General features: G+C 43.2%; 1 protein-coding gene across 2 annotated transcripts in view; it reads right to left on the bottom strand.

Annotated features, from left to right (window-relative positions):
• dmrt1 (doublesex and mab-3 related transcription factor 1) overlaps positions 1-20,946 on the bottom strand; it is a 36,928-nt gene extending 15,982 nt beyond the window's left edge. The window contains exons 1-4 of one of the 2 annotated variants that reach the window (XM_085180054.1): positions 20,443-20,946; positions 17,458-17,626; positions 16,344-16,501; positions 5,422-5,596 (exon numbers count right to left, since the gene is read on the bottom strand). In XM_085180054.1, coding sequence (XP_085036180.1) covers positions 5,422-5,596; positions 16,344-16,501; positions 17,458-17,626; positions 20,443-20,661 — 721 coding nt within the window. In that variant the 5' untranslated portion in view covers positions 20,662-20,946. Of the gene's footprint in view, positions 1-5,421; positions 5,600-16,343; positions 16,502-17,457; positions 17,627-20,442 lie in introns of both variants that reach the window. The other variant, XM_085180053.1, reaches the window with a different exon arrangement.
• Positions 20,947-21,189: the final 243 nt, after the last annotated feature.

The following is a 21,189-nucleotide window of genomic DNA, read 5'->3' as shown; positions in this document are numbered from 1 at the left end:
AACGTGGCACTCCTGAAGGTTATTTGGATCTCTGTATTTGGCCAAATGATTAGCCTTATCCTGGGAGGGAGATAAATCTGACAGGGTGCTGCTCGGCTGCCAGGTGGAAGGGAGGGCGGCGAGGCTCCCGGCTCGCAGTCATTTCCTCCTCATCGACTGATGCGGAGATGCACCAGACGCACGTTCAGTCACAGCAACGCCGTTTCTGAAACCAGGACTTATAACCAGACTGTATCTCTATCAAAAGCTAAAAATGACTGTTTGACTTTAGATCAGTGAAAATGTCCAATTTCAAAGCGTCGTCAAAGTGTTCAGTTTATTCAGTAAACCGTCCAAAATCAATGTGTGAATGGAAGAAAATTAACCTCAACTATTTATTTATAAATGTAAAAATTAATTGATTACTTATTAACCTTAAAATGAGTCATTTTTTCTTGCTGGATTGTTTCTGGTTACTGCAAAACAAGTTATTTTAGGTCAATTATTGGACTTTCTGTCTTATAAGTAACAAATTTTTTGATTAATGATTAATCGACTGCTTTTATATAATAATTAAAGTTCTTGTCCAAAAGTTATCTTTAGGAAAAGAGTGAATTTCATTGATTACACTGAATTGTTCTGTTTAAATACGACGACAGTGATGCTGTGACCGTCAGCTGACACTAAGCTCACGGTACAAACGATGATGTCATTCTTAACAGGCTGGTCCATGATGATGTCGATCAGATCTGCAGTAAAAATACATTTCACCCTGTTTCTGTTGTGCATCCCTCTAAAAAAAAACAAGTTATGAACCCGACCGTCCATTTTCCTGAGTGCTTGTCAGAAAGCAGGAGCCTATGTCAGCTGCCGTGGAGCGAGGGGGTCGCTGGTCTGTTTCAGGGGTAACACACGAGTCACACCTATGACCAGTTCACAACCACTAAGTTTAACATGTCTTTGGACTGTGGGAGGAAGACGTACAAGTCTGTAAAGGTCTCGGCCGGGCGGTGGATTTGGAATCAGGACCTTCCTGATGTGAGGCCACAGTAGTAACCACTGCACCACCGTGCACCTGAAGGCATGAACCAGAACCACGGCTGTGAGCTGAGGTCCAAACCAAACTGTCACAGGACACAAACGTTTTCTCTTCCTCATCATTTGAACTCCAAATGAGCAAAACTCCAAATCAGAAACATGATTTTACACCAAAACAAAGAAAACCAGCAGTCACCTGCACCTTCCATCACATCTGTTTTATTACGAGCCTTTATTTCCAGTCTAATGACGGCCAACTTCACTTCCATCAACATCAAGTTTTCATGTTTTCATGTGCAGATAAAAAACAAACCTTTTTTATCTGCCACTTCCTGAGCCTCTGATGATGGAGTTGTGTATAAAAGTGTTTATAATCCTGACACGGTTGATGCAGCTGTTGAAGCTGAAAGTGTTCACTTCTTGGCAGTTTCAGTGCACACACACAGCCAAAGCTACAAAAATGGTCATTGTCCAAAAACTTGCTGATAAGATGTGAACGAGCCTCAGCAAACATCAAGGCCGCGGCCTGTCACATGCACGCCGCCGTTTACAGAAGCACAGGAGTGATCTAACAGTGGACATATTAAACGCAGCATGTCTGCAGAAACACGCTTTATCTTCCAGCTCTGGGAGACGCGGCGCACACCCACACACCAAGTTTGGTTGTGTCTGAACTAAGCAAGCATGATGACAATAAGCTGAGTCAAGGAAAAACATTCTCCACCCAACAGGCCTCCCTTTTAAACGCTCAGTTATTCCTTCTGAGAACCACATTATCAGAGCAGCAGTAGCTGCAGTATTAGCCCACAGCAGAGCCCACTCACCCCACCGATGGAAGCAGAAATCCTCTGTGCCCGAGTCTGCTTCTGTCAGAGGCTTAGTGAGTCTGTTCCTGTGTTTTTATTATAATGCGCCATCATCTGATTAACAGCAAACACGTGTCAAGTGTTTCAACATCCAATTCTGCCGGGTGGATGGGAGTGAACATTTTAAAAACACTGGTTTTTGTACCTGATGAAGGTCGGCTGAAGTGAAACATGATTTAATAAAATATGAGAAACGAGACGGCGTGGGGAGGTTCTCGGTTTATCTTTACTGTAGCACTGATTTTACCTTTTTACAACAAAATGAAGATCGAAACAAGCAAACAATAACATCTGATGGAGACTAATTTATTAGTCAATTTAATCAGAGTCAAAACGGAGCACAGTCTAACAGACATGATACGTGCCCACAAACATCCATCTATGTTCTTCCGCTTTATCTGGGGCCGGGTTGCGGGGGCTCTCCCCAGCCACCTCCTCCAGCTTATCCGGGGGAACATCAAGGCGTTCCCAGGCCAGCCGAGAGATATAATCTCTCCAGCGTGTCCTGGGTCTGCCCCGGGGCCTCCTCCCGGTGGGACATGCCCGGAACACCTCACCCAGGAGGCGCCCAGGAGGCATCTTTGTCAGATGCCCGAACCACCTCAGCTGGCTCCTTTCGATGTGGAGCAGCAGCGGCTCTACTCTGAGCCCCTCCCTGAACTTCTCACCCTATCTGTAAGGGAGAGGCCAGCCAGCAAACACTAGGGTGCCTACAAACACTGTTGTGTATTTAAGAGGCATTAAAACATATTGAATCACATCATTCAACAGGAAAAACCTGCACACTGAAGTTACACAAGGCTGGGCTAGCAACCTTCTTTCCTCGCATGCTAACCAACAGTTCAAATGAGTGTTTTATGTCCCTGATGTGTTGGAGAACAGGTACCTGGGCTGAGATCAGCAGGCTCTGTTTCCTGTGGCAGCTCAGATGCTTCAAGCAAAATCACATTTGTAAGAGAGTAGTGCAGATGTCACCAGGACGAACACTTAAAATCCTGAAAACACCATCAATGTTGTTTCTGTTGTGTTTGTACTGAGGTGCAGGGACAAGTGTTCATGTCTGTCCTTACAGCTGAATCAGGAGGAAGTGCACAAGCACAGGAAAAACTACACAGCTCAAAGACTTCCAGAATCCAGAATTCGTGCTGCATGAGTTCATGATTCCCTGAAACGCACATTTTTGTGTGAGACAGCGCAGCGTTGATGTGGAATCAAAATGTTTGCAGCAGCTAACATTAAACACATAAAGTAACTGTAACGTTAGCAGTGTACTCAGGAAACATCCTCACAGTCTCACAGTCGCACTGCTCTGTGCCTCCCTCTGCTATACTGAGCCACTTTAATGTCTTTGAGGATCTGCTGTGCTGTTTTATTACATTCAGGAAGCCACCAAGGCTGTTCTGTATCTTTAAAAACACATCAGCTCATTTAATTTCTAAAGTTTAGAAGCTAAAAATCTGATTAATGAAAAAACTCCAGGTATATATGCAAGTACACACTTCCTGCTGAGAAACCACAATAAAGGTGAAAGAACGACTGAGGCAGGCTGATCCTCTGCCACTGACTGTGGGGCCACCCACAGAGAGCGTTGTTATCTTGTAATGGAGCATGGCGATTCACAGCAGGGGGCTGACGTGGGACCCCCACAGGAAAAGGACAGGTGAAAGTCATAAACAAATACAGACACAAGGAGAGACGTGGGGGTCTTTAGGTTTGCGATGCTGGTGGTGTCAGCGCTCCGTTTCATTGAAAGAAGGATATTTATGTTGTACTGTTGATGCTCTTCCCCTATAGCCTTTATATATGAGCAATAACATAAAACACAACCTTCATCTTCAGTTCCTTCAAAATAAAACAAACCCAGTTTTAGATGATGAAGGGAGCTGAGCCAAAGGGTAAGAAAAGTGTTATATTCACAGTGTTATAAATCTCTGCAACCAAGATGCGTCTATGACTCGTTTTCATTCATTTCCTATCATTAGTTATTATTAATCTCCGGCTCTCCTCCTCTGCGTGCCTTGTGTCTCCCTTTCCTTCACATCAGCTGTCTTCCTGTTAAAAGTGAGTTTTTCCTTCCCACTGTTGCCAAGTGCAAGAAAAGGAAAAATGGATTATCCTGTGCCAGAGTGTCAGAAATAGTTAAAAGAAAACTTGAGTTTAATTTAAGGCTTTATAGAACTGAATCTTTGCAATGTGCAAAGGTTTATAAGAGGCAAACACACGAGGAAAGAGAAAAAAGAGATTTTTTTATGCTAATTGCTACAGAATTTATTTATGTAACCTACAGGTTTGTGATTCTACATATATCAGAAGATCACAAAAATGAGGGAGGTGTGGATTAGAACAGCCCAGATCTGTACAGGTAACAGGTGTGAAAGACAACGGCAATAATCATGAAACAAATGCAGAACATCAGAAAATAAGACGACCGTCCAACAGTCTGAGTTTTAACACCGACTCAGACGCAGCTCCGTCACAGGGAAACTCAGAGAGACACCTTCTGTCAGGGTGTGTGAAGACAAATGAACAAAGACTGAGCGCTCAACGCAACAACAGCACCAACAATCACAAAACAAACGATACAAAAGTAAAACTGGAAGCCAGACACTTCAAATGAAAACAGGAAGTCACCAAAAAAACAGCAAAAACAGTCCGAGATCCTTCGAGGGAACAGAAACTACAACAAATAATAAAAATCACCAAAGAAATCAAAACATCAAACCCTACAATGACAAAAAACAAACAAAGAGAAGTTATCGCAAATATTAACCCAGACCTCAAGAACTGCAACAAACCCTCAATGTCTCAGTCAAACCAGCCTTTGCACCACTGTGCTCGTGCAAATGTGAACCTCTGCATGCTGGAGTCCTCTATTACTAACAGGTTTATCTGAGAGTTGTTAAGATTATGTCATGTGCTCTCTGAACACATTTAAATCTAATAACGACGTCCACTGCAGAGCCAGAATCCTGATCTGAAGCTGAAATCTGATCAAACAGCAAATCCTTTAAATGTCCTTAATGTCCATTTAGCCTTATTAGTCGACCAGCCTGCCTCTATCTCCTCTGCTTTATGCTGGATCTTCTCTCTTATCATGCACTTACATGCAGTCTTTACAAAGTTCCACAAACGCTGTGCTGAACATGTGAAGCAACACAATCTGATGAGCCCACATTCACAGGTATGAGAAAGGCACAAAATCCAAGCCACCTCCGTCAGCAGCTACGTTAAGAAGAGATCAGCGTCTGAGATGTGCTGCAGAGATCAGGGGATCAAATCGACTTCATCTTTAAACATGCCAAAAAGACACAGAGCAGTGCTGTTTTTAACTTTGTAGCTTCAGAAACACTCGGGTCAGACCTGCTTTCACAGAACTGCATCAGGAGCAGGAAGTAAAAAAGTTTAGTCAAAGTAAAAAGTACATTTTATGGCGCTCTGGATTCGAGTGCAATCCTCCCTTCGATGTACTGTTGATAGTCTGGGTAAAGGTTTATGGAGCCTGAGAAGTGTGTGTCCCGTGTTGTTGTGTGTCACTCACAGGCTGCCATGGTCTCAGAGCAGCTGTTATTGTTGTCATCCAGGCTAAAGAAGGGTGGCACACAGGTGGTGGAGCCCAGGCCCTGAGTCAGGTAGGTGGCTGCTGGGTAGTAGGAGTGCATGCGGTACTGAGACGACACGTTGTGGCTGGGCAGGCGGCCATCGCCATGAGGCATCTGCTTTATGCAAGTAAAACACAAAGACAGGCACTTTTAGATTAAAAACATGCAAACACTGCATGCTGTGAATAAACAGCAAAGGTCCAGAAAGTGGAGGCCTGGAGGTCCTTTCTAATCCACCAAAGAGCTGAATTAAGGTCAGGCTTCATATTTAGGAGCTGACTCATGGTTGAAGGTGTCGTATGAGGATTAAATAGTTCTTGATAAAAGTTTGTGTTGGGCAGAACAAAAACAATCATGTGTGCAGTTATTTATCTACTTGTTTACTCTTGGATCAGCTGGTTGTTGGTTCCAAACATGTTTGTTGCTATCGGGGAAGTTGCAGAGCGCCCTCTGGTGGACAAACTATACAACGTCACTCATAACAGAGTTGAAGGGTGTTTCTCCTGTCGCTTCTTTTTAAGTGTTTGTTATAAATGCAATAATGATAAAATTAACATCAGTCTACATTTGGTTTTGCTCACGACAAAAATGTCCTGATCTTAAATGCTCACACTGAAATCTTAGCTGCACACAAGGGGATTTCTTTCTGAGGTGTTTAAATAGTTTCCGTCTGAGCTGATATCTTGGTAGTTACATAATGAATTAAAAAAACTGAGCTTAAGGACATGCTGATAAAAAACTGGAGATTTTCATGGGAACTGTTCTGGCTTTAAAAAGTCGTTCCTGTGACTTTTGCTCTGTGAGTCAAACACCAGCTGTTGGTTCAACAGAGGCTATACGCCTTACTGGGGTCACATGATCTTAAGATCTGCACTTTAAATAAAGGTTTTATATAAAATACAGTTTATTTCCTGTAGTTCTGTGAGGTTACAGTGGTTTACACTGGCTTTATGACTTTCATCAGAACATCAGAGCCGCTAACACCACCACTGGATATATTTATAATACAATATAAACGCCGCTGTTGTGTGAGTCCACTCTCAGATTATGACCGTAAAATCCTTCATCTCATACATCAGATTTTCACAGGCAACACTTTAACAACTCAGAGTGACAGAAAGAAATACAGCCGTAAAATAATATATGACAGAAAATTAGCAGTGTGCGATTTCACAGGCCTGCGGCTTGTTCTCAAAATGGGCAGCAACACCCAGAGCCGGCTTTCCTCAGTCCTCTGAAAACTTTAAAACGAGCTGTCTACTCAGCAGCACGGCCGCCTCGCTGAGGGTTTTCAATTTCATTTTTATGGAATTTGATTTCTGTCAGGCTGTAATACGTCACCCGTATTGTCCACACCATCGCTTCTGCGACAGCTTTATAAACTGTTATTTAAGCTACACTCGGCTCCTGTATTAGGCCGTGAAAAATACAATAGAGATTGGAACTGGAGTCTTGAAAGTGCACCGCGCTGATGGTTAAGAGGGACGCGCGGAGCACCAAACAAAACTGTCAAAGTTGCTGAGTTTTTCCATATGTTTACACACAGAGGCAGCGAGCACATGCCCGGGTTTAAACTATCAGCATGATGCCACAGTGTGCAGCTAACTGTTCGTCCACATCATCTGACCTGTCATCAGGTCATGTGATAGTTGGTGCCACTTTGTAAAAAGCAGGACTTTAATTAGCTCAGTGTTGGTTTTCTCACACAAAGAGACAAACGGTGTTCAAACATATTTTCCCCACAGATGATTAATAAACCTTCGACAGCAGCTGGATCCACCAGCCACCAATCAGGCTTTCACTAAGCTGTGGGGGTTATGGAGCGATAAATGGGAAGTTGAAGCTGGAAGCAACACCAACGAAGAAGTAAAGTCAGGAGAAATGATCACAAACAGGTTCAAAATGTGTCGGTTAAAATAATGAAAGCAACAAAACACCCAGATGACCAGCTGCCTGGGACGTCCTTCAGACACGCGACCATCATCAGGTTATTCACACCGACCACGTGGTTATGATACGTTTTCATGAAGCAGACTTTACTACAGTTCTCAAAAACATTTAGGAGTAATCTGAATACTACTGCTTTATCAGATTGTTTTTCTGTGAACAGTGTAGCTTTTCATTTCAAATGTTTGTGATTATGTGCCATAAATAAACTGTGTGTCCTCATCAGTCAAAGTGCAGCTAACACGCTCACCTAAAGCATCAAACTTTGGAAACAGAAACAAAAACATGTCCTTCAGTGATAAGAAGCTTAAGTCAAGCTTAACTTTAATTCCAGGCTGATCAGCTGATCGCAGTAACAGCTGATACCCTTCTACTATCTCACTGATGAATCTAATAAAGTGTCCGATTAACCTGCAGTAACGTCTCTACGGCTGCCTTCAGTCCTGCTGGTTTGCTGCGCGCTGTCATTCTCACCGGTGCTCGCTCTGGTCTGTGAAGAGCTCGCGCTGCTGTTTCTTTTCCACGTGCACGCATGAAACTGTTTTTTATTTTGCAGTAATTTAACACATTATTGTACTAAATTCAGTAACGTCATTACAGGTATAAATGTGCTGCTGTTTGCATTGCAAACCTTTAATGATCTGCATGAAGGATGAGCAGGAAACATCAAAGGCGCCTTTTTTTCTGCACACTTGTGCCTGAATCAGCCAAAACCAGTTCAAGTGGAGGGAAGGAAGCTGGATGGTGTGGTGGTAGGACTACACACCTTCAGAACGGGAGTCACAAGTTTGATTCCCACCCGGTATCCAGTAAGGGTCCTGGCTAGACCCCCCATGCAAAAAAACAAAACCCCAACCCCCGCAGCCTGTCTGCAGCTTGGACACAAGAATTTCACTGCATGTTGTACTCTGTATAATTGTGTATGTGCCAAATAAAGGTGTTTGTTTGTTAAAGGAAAGGAGACATGGGCATGACAATGGAACAATTCACAGTCAGGGTTCTCAAAGCGTGGTCTGCAGGCCAGCAGCAGCCCTCAGTAACAGTCTGCAGGCCAGCAGCAGCCCTCAGTAACAGTCTGCAGGCCAGCAGCAGCCCTCAGTAACAGTCTGCAGGCCTGCAGCAGCCCTCAGTAACAGTCTGCAGGCCAGCAGCAGCCCTCAGCAACAGTCTGCAGGCCTGCAGCAGCCCTCAGTAACAGTCTGCAGGCCTGCAGCAGCCCTCAGTAACAGTCTGCAGGCCTGCAGCAGCCCTCAGTAACAGTCTGCAGGCCAGCAGCAGCCCTCAGTAACAGTCTGCAGGCCAGCAGCAGCCCTCAGTAACAGTCTGCAGGCCTGCAGCAGCCCTCAGTAACAGTCTGCAGGCCAGCAGCAGCCCTCAGCAACAGTCTGCAGGCCTGCAGCAGCCCTCAGTAACAGTCTGCAGGCCTGCAGCAGCCCTCAGTAACAGTCTGCAGGCCAGCAGCAGCCCTCAGTAACAGTCTGCAGGCCTGCAGCAGCCCTCAGTAACAGTCTGCAGGCCAGCAGCAGCCCTCCGTAACAGTCTGCAGGCCAGCAGCAGCCCTCAGTAACAGTCTGCAGGCCTGCAGCAGCCCTCAGTAACAGTCTGCAGGCCTGCAGCAGCCCTCAGTAACAGTCTTCAGGCCAGCAGCAGCCCTCAGTAACAGTCTGCAGGCCAGCAGCAGCCCTCAGTAACAGTCTGCAGGCCAGCAGCAGCCCTCAGTAACAGTCTGCAGGCCTGCAGCAGCCCTCAGTAACAGTCTGCAGGCCAGCAGCAGCCCTCCGTAACAGTCTGCAGGCCAGCAGCAGCCCTCCGTAACAGTCTGCAGGCCTGCAGCAGCCCTCAGTAACAGTCTGCAGGCCTGCAGCAGCCCTCAGTAACAGTCTTCAGGCCAGCAGCAGCCCTCAGTAACAGTCTGCAGGCCAGCAGCAGCCCTCAGTAACAGTCTGCAGGCCAGCAGCAGCCCTCAGTAACAGTCTGCAGGCCAGCAGCAGCCCTCAGTAACAGTCTGCAGGCCTGCAGCAGCCCTCAGCAACAGTCTGCAGGCCTGCAGCAGCCCTCCGTAACAGTCTGCAGGCCTGCAGCAGCCCTCAGTAACAGTCTGCAGGCCTGCAGCAGCCCTCAGTAACAGTCTGCAGGCCAGCAGCAGCCCTCAGTAACAGTCTGCAGGCCTGCAGCAGCCCTCAGCAACAGTCTGCAGGCCTGCAGCAGCCCTCCGTAACAGTCTGCAGGCCTGCAGCAGCCCTCAGTAACAGTCTGCAGGCCTGCAGCAGCCCTCAGTAACAGTCTGCAGGCCTGCAGCAGCCCTCAGTAACAGTCTTCAGGCCAGCAGCAGCCCTCAGTAACAGTCTGCAGGCCAGCAGCAGCCCTCAGTAACAGTCTGCAGGCCAGCAGCAGCCCTCAGTAACAGTCTGCAGGCCAGCAGCAGCCCTCAGTAACAGTCTGCAGGCCTGTAAGCAAACGAAGAAACTGCTGCTCAGTTTTTACAGCAAAGACTGCAAAGCGCAGTTTAACATCAAAGCAGCATTTCTTTAAAATATTACGAGTTCTGTGGTCAAGACTAAAGTATAACACGGGCCCCTGCTACAAACTGGACGTGCACATGCAAATGTGTCTCAATATCAGCCTGTGGGGTCAGGCGTGCAGCATCGGCTGCTTCAGCAGTGGACAGATCACGTGTGCAGCTTTTGCCTTATTTGCACTCAGTCTGGAGAACACCTGGATGTCCACCAACCAAGGCACATGTCAGACAGCACTGATATTAATATTGAAATAAACGGCGAGTGAAGAGAAAGCCACCATTATCACCACGACATCAGTAACAACTTGTGCCAAACGTGTAAGACGGCCGTACGCCGCGGTTCGCTCACAGACCTACAGCCTCCTCTGAACTACCCAGATAAGTTGCTGAGTGCTTAGGGAGGGGCTTCCTTACCTCCCTGAGAGGGCCTGTCTTCTTATCTGGCACCATCTCCTGTCTGGAAGCTCTACACTACCCTTATATTATCACCATCCACCTGCATGACAGCCAAGCATCACTGAGTGCACAGCAGAGGAGGAGGAGGCAGATTCCACTGATAAATACCACATTGTTTCCTCTGGTGTTACAGTGGGAAGAGCTCAGGACCTGCGCATCACTTTATTATGACGCATTAGCTTAATGATTTTAAGGGAAATGCATATTTCACCTCAGTCATGAGTGAGGCGTTAAGAAGTGCCGATAAAAACAGAACAGACGAAAACAAACTGGCAAAAGCAGATGCTGAATTATAAAAATAACAAAGTTTGACTTGAAACTTGTTGTTCGTAACTTTCATGGATAGTAAAGTGTGGCCGGCGGTTTCTGGCTTGGTGGCCTCGGGATCACCTCTGTGCTTTCTGCCGATCTTCTGGCTTCATCAGGAAGTGACCTCTCGCTTAAACTGGAGGGTTTGCAGCCAAGCGTGAAGCAGCTGGGAAGAAAAGTCAGAGGCCAGAAAATGGTGTGTTTGGGAGGAGTTCAAGTATCTCAAGTGGGTGGAGAGAGGAGGAGTCAGCAGGGATCTGAACGCTGTACCAATCTTCACGGTGAAGAGAGCTGAGCGTGAAATCAAAGCTGTCGATTTACTGCTCAGTCTACGTTCCCGCCCTCGCCTACGATCGTGGATGCAAGCAGTGGTACCAAACAAACATTTGTGGTTTCTTTTGCTACTTGAACACTACAGTGACCCTCCAGTGAGACGACAGTGCCAGCAGGGGCCCACAGCTCATTTCAGTTTGTTCCATCCAGCAGTAGCTGTAGTTCGGTCACCTGAGAGGGACTCAGACTAAAGCTGCTACTCTTCTATAAGGAAACCAGATGAGGTGGTTTGGGCATCGTAGGAATCACAGTCCTACCAGTAGGAGACCACAGGAAGAGCTCACTGGTCAGATTATGTTTCTCAGCCAGCTTGGTGACACCTCAGCACTAGAGGAGGTCCCTGCTTCGACTGCTGCCTCTCAGATCAGCAGCAGAATCTGGATGCATGGCTGAAAACCAGTGTTTAAATTAAAAAATGTATATGAGCCACCAAGATTATTCTGACCGTGAACCCACGACTACAACGACAAGGTGAACTGCACAGATTTTTCTCCTGTTACACACTTTGTCAGGAGTTTCCTGCCTCACAGTGAAGAAAATTTATTTCTTAGTTCTGGAAATTTCATAGTAGATCCATCCACAATTAATGATGACTCGCCTTTGCCATCACCTCTGTGAGCACCAACAGATTTATAGATGTGCAGAGTGTAATTTATGCACTCACAATGAGATGTTGTATTTATAAAGGGACACCTTGAGAAAAACCCCAACGAATGAGAAGTTAAAGACTGTTGGGCTTGCATTGCATTAACTCAGGCGTGCTCTCTGCATCGTGCAGAAACAGCACAGCGATAACTGCTTTGCATCAAATATGGAGACAAAATCTAAAGTGAGCAACTCAAGGACTCGCTTCAGTTTGGGATACTAAAATCTGAATGCAGCTCACTAAACTGGAGGTTTAGGACGGGTAAAGGAGACACAACAGTTTCCTTCTTTCTTTTTTTTAACCAAATGTTAAAATCAGGCAATGAACTATTTCATCCCACCGTTCTACTTACAGACTGTTATTTATTGACTGTTTGCTGCTCTAAAACTCATCTTCATTAAATCAGCTCCTCGTGCAAATACAAAAAAATCTGCCTGATATTGAATAACCACAGCACGTAGCCCTCTCAACCTGACAACTTCACTGAAAATATCATAAATCACAAAAGCGGATGGCCAAATTATGCTAAAGAGCGCTAACTGATTAGCATTAATGTGCTGGCTTTCTCCCTCGGGCGCTGAGGCATAGCGGTGTGTTCCTCTGCCGACAGACAATACCATTAACCTTTGCAATTCAGGCTCTGCTGTGCGCGGGCAGGATCGCGGAGGCAGTGACCCCAAAAGTAGACGTTGCTACTGGGGCAACTGAGAGAGGAGGAGGGGGCGGAGAGAGGGGGTACAAATGTTCTTCATAAAAACACAAACGCAGGAGAGTTATAGATTTAATCTGCTCCATGCATAAGCTTAGTGTGTGTGTGTGTGTGTGTGTGTGTGTGTGTGTGTGTGTGTGTGTGTGCACTGACTTTTTTCAATTGAATTGTGACCTGGGTATAACCACGTATATGGTGATATGAGCACAGGACACGCTGATGCATCACTGACGGAGCTCGGTTACATTTCCTTAACACAGACGTCACGTTCAAGTTACTCATCAGTCTCGTACATGAACACTGCCCCTCATTTAGTCCTTTAAACTGTCCTGACAGACATCGTTCATCAGGCGGCTTCTGTTAGAAATCAGTCGGAGCTGTCTTGAAATGTAATGTGATTACAATAAGCAAACATACAGCAACATCAGAGTTTTTATTTCTATTTTGTTCTGAAATCTGTTCACTTTTCTTCACTTTCCACAGCAGGTTTGCTTGTTTTGGTTTACTCGTTAAGATTTTGGGTTCAGCTTTGTTAGTTTCAGTGTTGGGTTCAATGTTTTTAGTCGTGGAGTAAATTTCCACTAATCAACCGAACAACTACTGTTACAACTACTTTTCTCAGTTTATATACACTAACTTAGTTAGTTACACGTCTACTTTTGAATGCACAGGTACGAGACACAATCTGCACTTTTCTAATTATCCTAAATATTCTTAACTATTTAAACTACTTTCATATCCTGCTCTGTTTGCACACTACAGCCTGGGTTTGATATTTATCTGTACTTTCATTTTAATAACAGCACAGAACTGTTTTGGTAACAAATGTCCATGATGGAAATATGTAACAATTTTGTGTGTCTCCGTCCTGTGTCCTCTTCTGCTTGTAAAGGTGTTTTTTGCTGCCTTTAGAACCAAATTTCCCCCTGCGGGACAATTAAAGGATTATTCTATTCTATTCTATTCTATTCTATTCTATTCTATACATAAGTTCAGAGCAGTTATCTGAATACAAACACTTAAATGCAGTTAATTTACAGCCATCAAAAGTCTAGAGTTGATTTGTATTTTTCACAGCTGGTTTTTGTGTTTAGACACCTTTAGTTCACTAAAATATCCTTGAAGATGATTTAACACTGGATTGATTTTCATCGCTTTTCTTTTGACCGAGCAGTAAACATCCAGGATAATCAGCCCCAAATTCATTTCAGTGATTTAAACCGAGGTCTGTACTTGAGCGCAGTAAGAGCGAGGCAGCGGACCTGCAGTCAGAACCTGGACGCATCTTTATCCTCTGGGTTTGCAGGACTGTGACATACTATAAACTGACCACTAAGGCAAGGACGTCAAACTCATTTTATATGGTGGGCCCACTCTGAGCTTCAGGGGGCGGGACCAGTGAAACTTTAGCTCATCTCAGATACATGACGGTATAATCATTTTACGCTATCGTTTGTTTCGTGGTGTCGCAAAATAAACTGTTTTCAGCGTTTTGATGGTCACTGTAGTGGTTATTAATTTATTAAACTTCTCTCTTTCTCTTATATTTAATATAACCACACTACAGATGGACAAGCACCTGTTTTTATGCGTTGTCGTTAGCAACAACGATGATAAAACCATCCCGTGTCCGCTTGTTTATTTTCCACATAAACCTTTCAGAATAAAGCTCAAGATCCTGTTGAGAATTTTCAAAATAAGCTGAATCACGTGAAAGATGCAGAGTATCTACAGATGAGAAGTAAAGAAGACGCCAGGTGCTAAAAAATAAACCTTAGACTCAAACGTTAGAACAGGCTTTTCCCCGCAGCATGCCGCAGCACGCCGTGTAATAAATACAAAGAAAACGGCGGCCGTTACAACTTATGTCTAAAAATGTATCGTTTCATGCTTCGGTTAAAACACTCGACTCCAGATACATGACGCGCAGCTGGAAACACTTCAGCAACCCAAGATTCACAGAAAATGTTAAAGAAAATGTTAAATTTTCGTGATTTATATCGTTATCGGACGATAGATGTCTGATATCGTGATATTAGATTTTGGTCATATCACACAGCCCTGTCATGGGGGAGGTCTTTATTAATAAGAAGCTCTGTAAAACATCCATTGGGTCAGACTGGAGTCAGTGGTGGCCTGATTCTGGGCCCCGGGCCTTATGTCTGACACCTCTGCGTTAAGGTGTCTTGTTGCTCAGGCTCAAACATCCAGGTAAGTATCTGTTCATCTGTTTCATCATCATCCAGGTGACTTCTCCAGTCTGAGCTGACTTAATCAGTGGCTGTTGATCAATATTCATGATGATTTGCATATTAATGATCAATGAACTGACCTCCCAGCCCATTGTTCCTTCAGTGGGCTGGTTTCAGTCATTATGCAAATGTCCTGTTTATAAGATTGAAACCTGCAGTCAGCTGAGACTGAAGACGTCACCTGATGATGATGATGATGATGATGTAAACAGAAGATGAACAGAATCAAACTTTTGGCCTCTGCATTGGGGAAAAACTACCTGAGCTTTGAGCACTGATGATGGGTGAAACATCCTAATGATCAAAATATTCCAGCTGTTTTCAATTCAAGCACTTAAAACTGCCATGACCTGGAGAAGCTGCAGACCTACTGACAGAGTGAAGACACCCAGAGGATTGAATGCAAAGCAACTTCAGATTTAGGCTTTTCTGTTTATGTCTAAAGTAAAGCAAATAACAGCAGTGTAGCCTGTAGGGGTGGGGGAAAACAATCGACACTGTGTAGCATGGTGATATTTTGTTTGCTAATAATGTATGGATACAGGGACAGCAGAAATCGATATTTTGTTACAAAAAGGTTTTTGTGCTCTGACTTCAGAGCATGTTGATCCTTTTTCTGAGCAAGAATCCTGACATTCCTTCACTGTCCAAATGTGTTTAACTTTATTTTGGCAGCAATAAACATGAAAGTTTACTTATTTTAATTTAAGACATGTTTTATTTTAATTAGGTTTAAAACTTTTTTATTTAATGTAAAATTATATTTTGTTTTAATTGACTTTCAAATTCTTCAGTTGCTGAAGGGGCTGCATAGTTTTCATAAACTGCATAGTTCAGAATAGCTATAATTGTACCAGATGGTTGATTCAGTTAAGTTGGACTAGACTGTAATACAAACCGTTCAGTTTGTCAACAATCAAACTGAAATGAGAGAAAGACTGAGTGTGAGACTTTGATATTAGAGAAAATGAATATTGATCAAGTTTACCTTTATGTACAGAATCTGAATATCGCAAAATATTTTTAAAAAAAATCGCAATAATATCGTATCGTGGGATGTATGGTGATTCCCACCTCTAGTAGCCTGCACACTGACTTAGTGAAACAGACCTGTGAGATTTCTTTATAGCCACAAACCCAACAAGAGGCTGGAATTTAGACATTAAAATATCAGTTTAACATTATCAAAACTGTGAGTATTTCTGGGCTGTGACTGTCTACATATATAACAAATCAGTGCCAATCTAACAAACACTCCTCATTTAAAACGAGGATCATTTAACACCAGTTTAACACCAGTGATTGTCTGAGAGAAACACGACACTCTCGTGATAAGTCGCCGTAAAGCCGCTTACCTCCCGTTTCTGTGGCATGAATTTCTTACATGCTGCTTTACAGGCTTTGCTGCTACAGGAACAATCTTGTTTCTAAACATGAAAAACATTCCAACACAAAAGCGTTTCTTTTATATTTGAAGCCACAGCAGTTAATCCCCTGTAGGTCAGGTTTGATGTAACTGGGTTAAAGTAATACGATTATGAATTGTAGCTTGACACACACGGACAGATTTGTCCTGCCGAGCTCACCCAGCTGTTTACAATTCCTGTCAAATCAATGCATCCAACAAGCAGGACCAACGCTCGCGCCTTCATTAGCTCCTGATCACACTGACTGTCGCTGCTGTGGCTCACCTGGTACTGCGGGTAGTTGTAAAGGTTTCCATAGTAGGTGGGGTAGCGCGAAGGCTGGTAGAAATTGTAATAGGGGGTTTCCAGCAGGAGGTCAGACGGTCCCTCGGTATGAGCCCTGGCAGCGGCTGATGGGCTGGGGGACGATGCTGAGCGGGTCCCTGGACACAAAAACAAACAAAACATGATGAGACCGAGAGGATGAAGAGTAAAGTCTGTGGCTGGTTGTTTCAGCACCGTCAGGTAATTTAAAATACGATGCTCAGGATGTTTTCAAACGCTCGTGTTTGTGTTTTGTTGCAATTTTAACAAGGAAACAAGTCTCGTTAAGCCAGTCGCACATTTTACTGATGCTAAAATGTAACAATTAACTTCTCTCAGTGTTTAAGTTACACTTGTTCAGATCATTCAAGGAGACAGAAAGAGTTCATTTTGAAACATGCTGCCCAACAGCTCCATCTTCAGGTGACAGCTGTACTTGGTGTCAAACATAAAATTGTCATTTTTCAGGATGAAGATGACCATTAAGTCATCATTGCTCACTCTCGGTTGTACGTTTCTTATCAGCAAGGACACATTCTTCTCAGGCAGACCCTGATCTTTGCACAGGGAAGACACTGTGCACCACTGGAGCCAAACATGATCACATTTACTGTCCCAACTCTGCCATCAGCAGCTCCACACAGTGCTCCACTCCTTTTTATACCTCAATCTTCATCTCTACCCCCCCGCCCCTCAAAATAAAAGGAACACACATACAAACATACAAAGTGCAAGATAAGAGCAGCCTTGACCCAAAATCACATTCAAGCGCTATCAGCGAAACACTCTTCTGTGTCAGCTTCCACACAACCTGGAAGAAAAACTCAAGGACATATTTTCAGGTTTCTAGTGTCCCTTGTTATCAGAGTCTCTTGTTCTCGTCTAGAAACGTGTTCAGTCCACAGGATGTTGTTCAGCCTTGGATTAGCGATAACATCAATTAAAAAAGCAACAACATTAATTCAGTGAGGGGTAACTAGTTTATCTAGACAGGCAGGTGGATGCTTCTCAAAGTGTTTCTAATAAGATTCATAACACAACAAAATCTGACGAGGTCCATGTAAGACGAGCTTACCTGTGACAGCAGAGGTGGGGTGGCTGGTAGGTGTCGGGGACCGTCCCTCCACAGAGAACAGGCAGTCTGCTCCAACTTCATTCTTGACCATCATCTCAGAAGCGGACAGAGACACTGGACTACACATCCCGAGCTCTTCTTCTTGGGCCTGCTGCCTCCTCAGAGCAACCTGGAAGGGAGGAGAGGTTTGATAAGGAGCACGAAACAAACATTGCCCTTATCTGCTGACTTCCCAGAACACATTTAAACAGAGGCTCGTCTGAAAATTGTAATTACACCTGATTAGACAATAATAAGATTGTTTGTGTGCAGATAAACTGTTGATATCGCCATAAAACAAGAGGATTTTGAAAACACGCTCCTGGCTGCTGAGCGAGATGAAACCAGCAGCTCTTTGTTGTTTATAATTGTTGAAAAACTGTTTAACAGCCGACTGGAAAAATTTATAGATAAACATAAACGAGTCACTGAGAGTCAGTACGGATTCAGATCAAGCAGATCAACATCATTGACACTATCAGATTCAACAGAATCTCAAATACCACAGACAAAAAGCAACATGTGGCTGGGTTATTCATAGACTTGACAAAAGCATTTGACACTATAGATCAGGATATATTAATAAGAAAACTGGAACGTTATGGTGTCAGAGGGGTCGCTTTAGATTGAGTCCGGAGTTATTTAAGTGAGAGGAAGCAGTTTGTGAAATTAAATGGTGGTTGCTCCTTATGTATGCACATTACTTGTGGGGTACCCCAGGGGTCAGTTTTGGGTCCAAAATTCAACATCATTAACGACATCTGTAAAGTGTCCGAAGCATTAAAAATGGTTCTCTTTGCTGACGATACAAACATTTTTTGCTCTGGTGATGATCTGCAGAATTTATTGGAGGATATGACTAATGAAATAAGTAAAGTGAAGTTCTGGCTTGATAAAAACAAATTATCATTAAATTTAAATAAATCTAAACGTATGTTGTTTGGAAATAGTCATTTAAATACAAATGCAAAGATTCGAATAAATGGTGTTGATATTGAAAGAGTCAGTGAAAATAAATTTCTGGGGGTAATAACAGATGAAAAACTTAACTGAGAGCTCACGTAAGATATATTCATGCCAACGTATCACGTAGCATTGCAATACTCAACCAGGCAAAGCAGGTATTTGACAGAACATCACATCATATTCTCTACCGTTCACTGGTTTCACCATACGTAAGCTATTGTGCAGAGGTCTGAGGCAACAACTATAAAACCACATTACATTCACTTTTTACTCTTCAAAAAAAAGCAATTCGAATCATCCACAGTTCAGGTTACAGGAACATACAAACTCACTATTTTTACAGTCGGAAATATTGAAAATTGACGATCTAGTAAAATTCCAAACAGCACAAATTCTATTCAAAGCAAAAAATAAAGAAGTGCCAGGAAATATTCAGAGTATGTTTGTTTTGAAAGAAGGAAGTTATAATTTAAGGGGTTTTTGTAACTTCAAAACAGGGAAGGTCTGTACTACAAGAAAAAGCTTTTGTGTTTCTGTTCATGGAGTGAAACTGTGGAACAGTCTGAATATGGAATTAAAGCAACGTCCAAACACAAAACAGTTCAAAAAGAGTTATAAAAATATGATCTTGAAATTATGTGAATGTCTCTATTAAAAATCATGATGTGATAGTACAGGATATAGTATATTAGAAATCTGTGCACCGTTTTTATTACAAATTATATCAGTAAGGAAGCTGACTAAATATTGAATGATAATTTATGGGATCAAATAAGTGTGTACTTCTTCCCTTTCAACGTGTAAATGAATCAGAATGGTAGCAATATTGAAATGTATTGATTTTCGTATAGTATTTTATTCTCTCTCTTATTTTCTTTTCTAAATGTACCTGTATATTGTTTACATGTTTGAAATAAATTAACAATCAATCAATCCATGATTGGTATAATCAATCAGGTGATCGGCTCAGCTTTCTGCAAACTGACAGCTCTGTGCATCGATGTATCTCAGGGTCAAGGGTAAAACATAATGTTTTAAAAGACATTTTAAATCTTTATCTGCTCATTTTGTTAGTATCAGTTCACTGTAAGAGTCACTTTCAAGCAGAAATTCCAAATAACTTTTTTAAACAGTTTTCCAAATCAGTTTTCACACACCTGACCACGCTAGACCAAATTATTCATCTGTTCTTTAGAAAATGAGGAAATTATCCAGCACTACTGACTTTAAAAGCCACTGCTTTCTAAATTTTGCTGCGTTTCCTGCTAAAAAAGAAAGGTTTTCAATAGGATTAAATACAGTCTATTTAAAAAAGAAAATAAACTTCAGTTATTAAAGTGTTCTTTACACAACAGATCATTAAAAGTGAGAGCAGAGACTATGTTCTTTAATATAAATCTCATGTTAACTGTACTATTATTCTTTGCTTGTTCTGTAATATAAAACTCAATAAACATAATGTTAAAAAAAGTGAGAGCAGAATCAACAACATATGGATTTAAAGAAGCTCAAAGAAAAAACAGTAGATATCAATGTGGGGGAAATACTGGAAGAACGAACAAAAATATTCTTTAAAAGAAAAAAAGTGGTTATTTTTTAGTAACTTAATACATTTAACTTGTTATTTTACTCTTAAATTGTCACTTCAAATTACAAAGTTACAAATGAATTCATTTTGTTTTTTGTAAGTATCTGTTATAAATGTGAGCAGCTACTGGAACATTTTATCCCTGAACTTTAGCTCCGTGAGCAGCTAACTGTTAGCTCTGTACGAACTTGGCTAGCTGCTTTCTGGGTGGTTATTACTAATGAACAGACTCACCCGCAGCAAACAGGGTTTAAAAGTCCACAGACATAAATAGTAAGTCCCAAACAGCCAGTGCGGCTGTGTGTGGTCACAAAACGTTTGGCTTGGTGTTAAAAAGCAGTTTTGTTGTCAGCTGCAGCTAGCCGCGCTAACGGGCGCCTAAACTGAGTTACCTGGGCCGCCATGACTCTCTGCCTCTCCGCGATCAGTTTGCATTTGGGACACTGGCAGTCCCTCCAGTTGCAAAAGCGCTTGTGTCCCTTCAGTGGAGACACGTATCCGTGATTTCTACAGCGGGAGCACTTGGGCATCCTGGGGGATTTCTTGGCTTTGGACGGGGACATCGGTCCGCTGCAATCCGGTACCTGCTTACTCTGTTTGTCCTGGCTCATGGGTCCTGGCAATAGTGACTAGAAGACGTTTGCACACGGACAGTTCTGCTGCTGCTGAGCCCAAGCAGAGGCTGGCTGATAAGATATGCACTGGTGCCAGGCTGGAGGCTGTAAGGTCACTGTCCTCCACACCCTGCTTTTTGGTTTTTTTACGGAAGGCCTGGGATCCAGTGGGAGGAAACAATGCGGGGGAGAGAGCTGCAAGTACAGAAGCATCATTCTGCAGGCCTCCCGTTTTTCTCTCTCCAGTCACGAGTTAAAAATATTGACTCAAAAACACAATTTAAAATTCAATACAATTCTTCTTATGAGGTGCAGGGACCAGAAAAGTGTCCTCAGAGGCCACCTGATGGCTTTGCAAAGTGACTTTAACTCAGTCTGTGCCAGCTTTGCAGTCTGAAGGACCAACGCGTGGGCCAAGGTAGCAGAATATAACCATGACTCTGTTATAATCTGAAGATTTAACTTAACTACGGTTCATGCCAATTATCCCCCAAATTAAATACAGGAAATTGTTCTGCCTGTCAA

Source organism: Neolamprologus multifasciatus, chromosome 12, assembly GCF_963576455.1.
Source record: "Neolamprologus multifasciatus chromosome 12, fNeoMul1.2, whole genome shotgun sequence".
NCBI classification, from domain to species: Eukaryota; Metazoa; Chordata; class Actinopteri; order Cichliformes; family Cichlidae; genus Neolamprologus; species Neolamprologus multifasciatus.
This window is presented reverse-complemented; position numbering and strand designations above follow the sequence as displayed.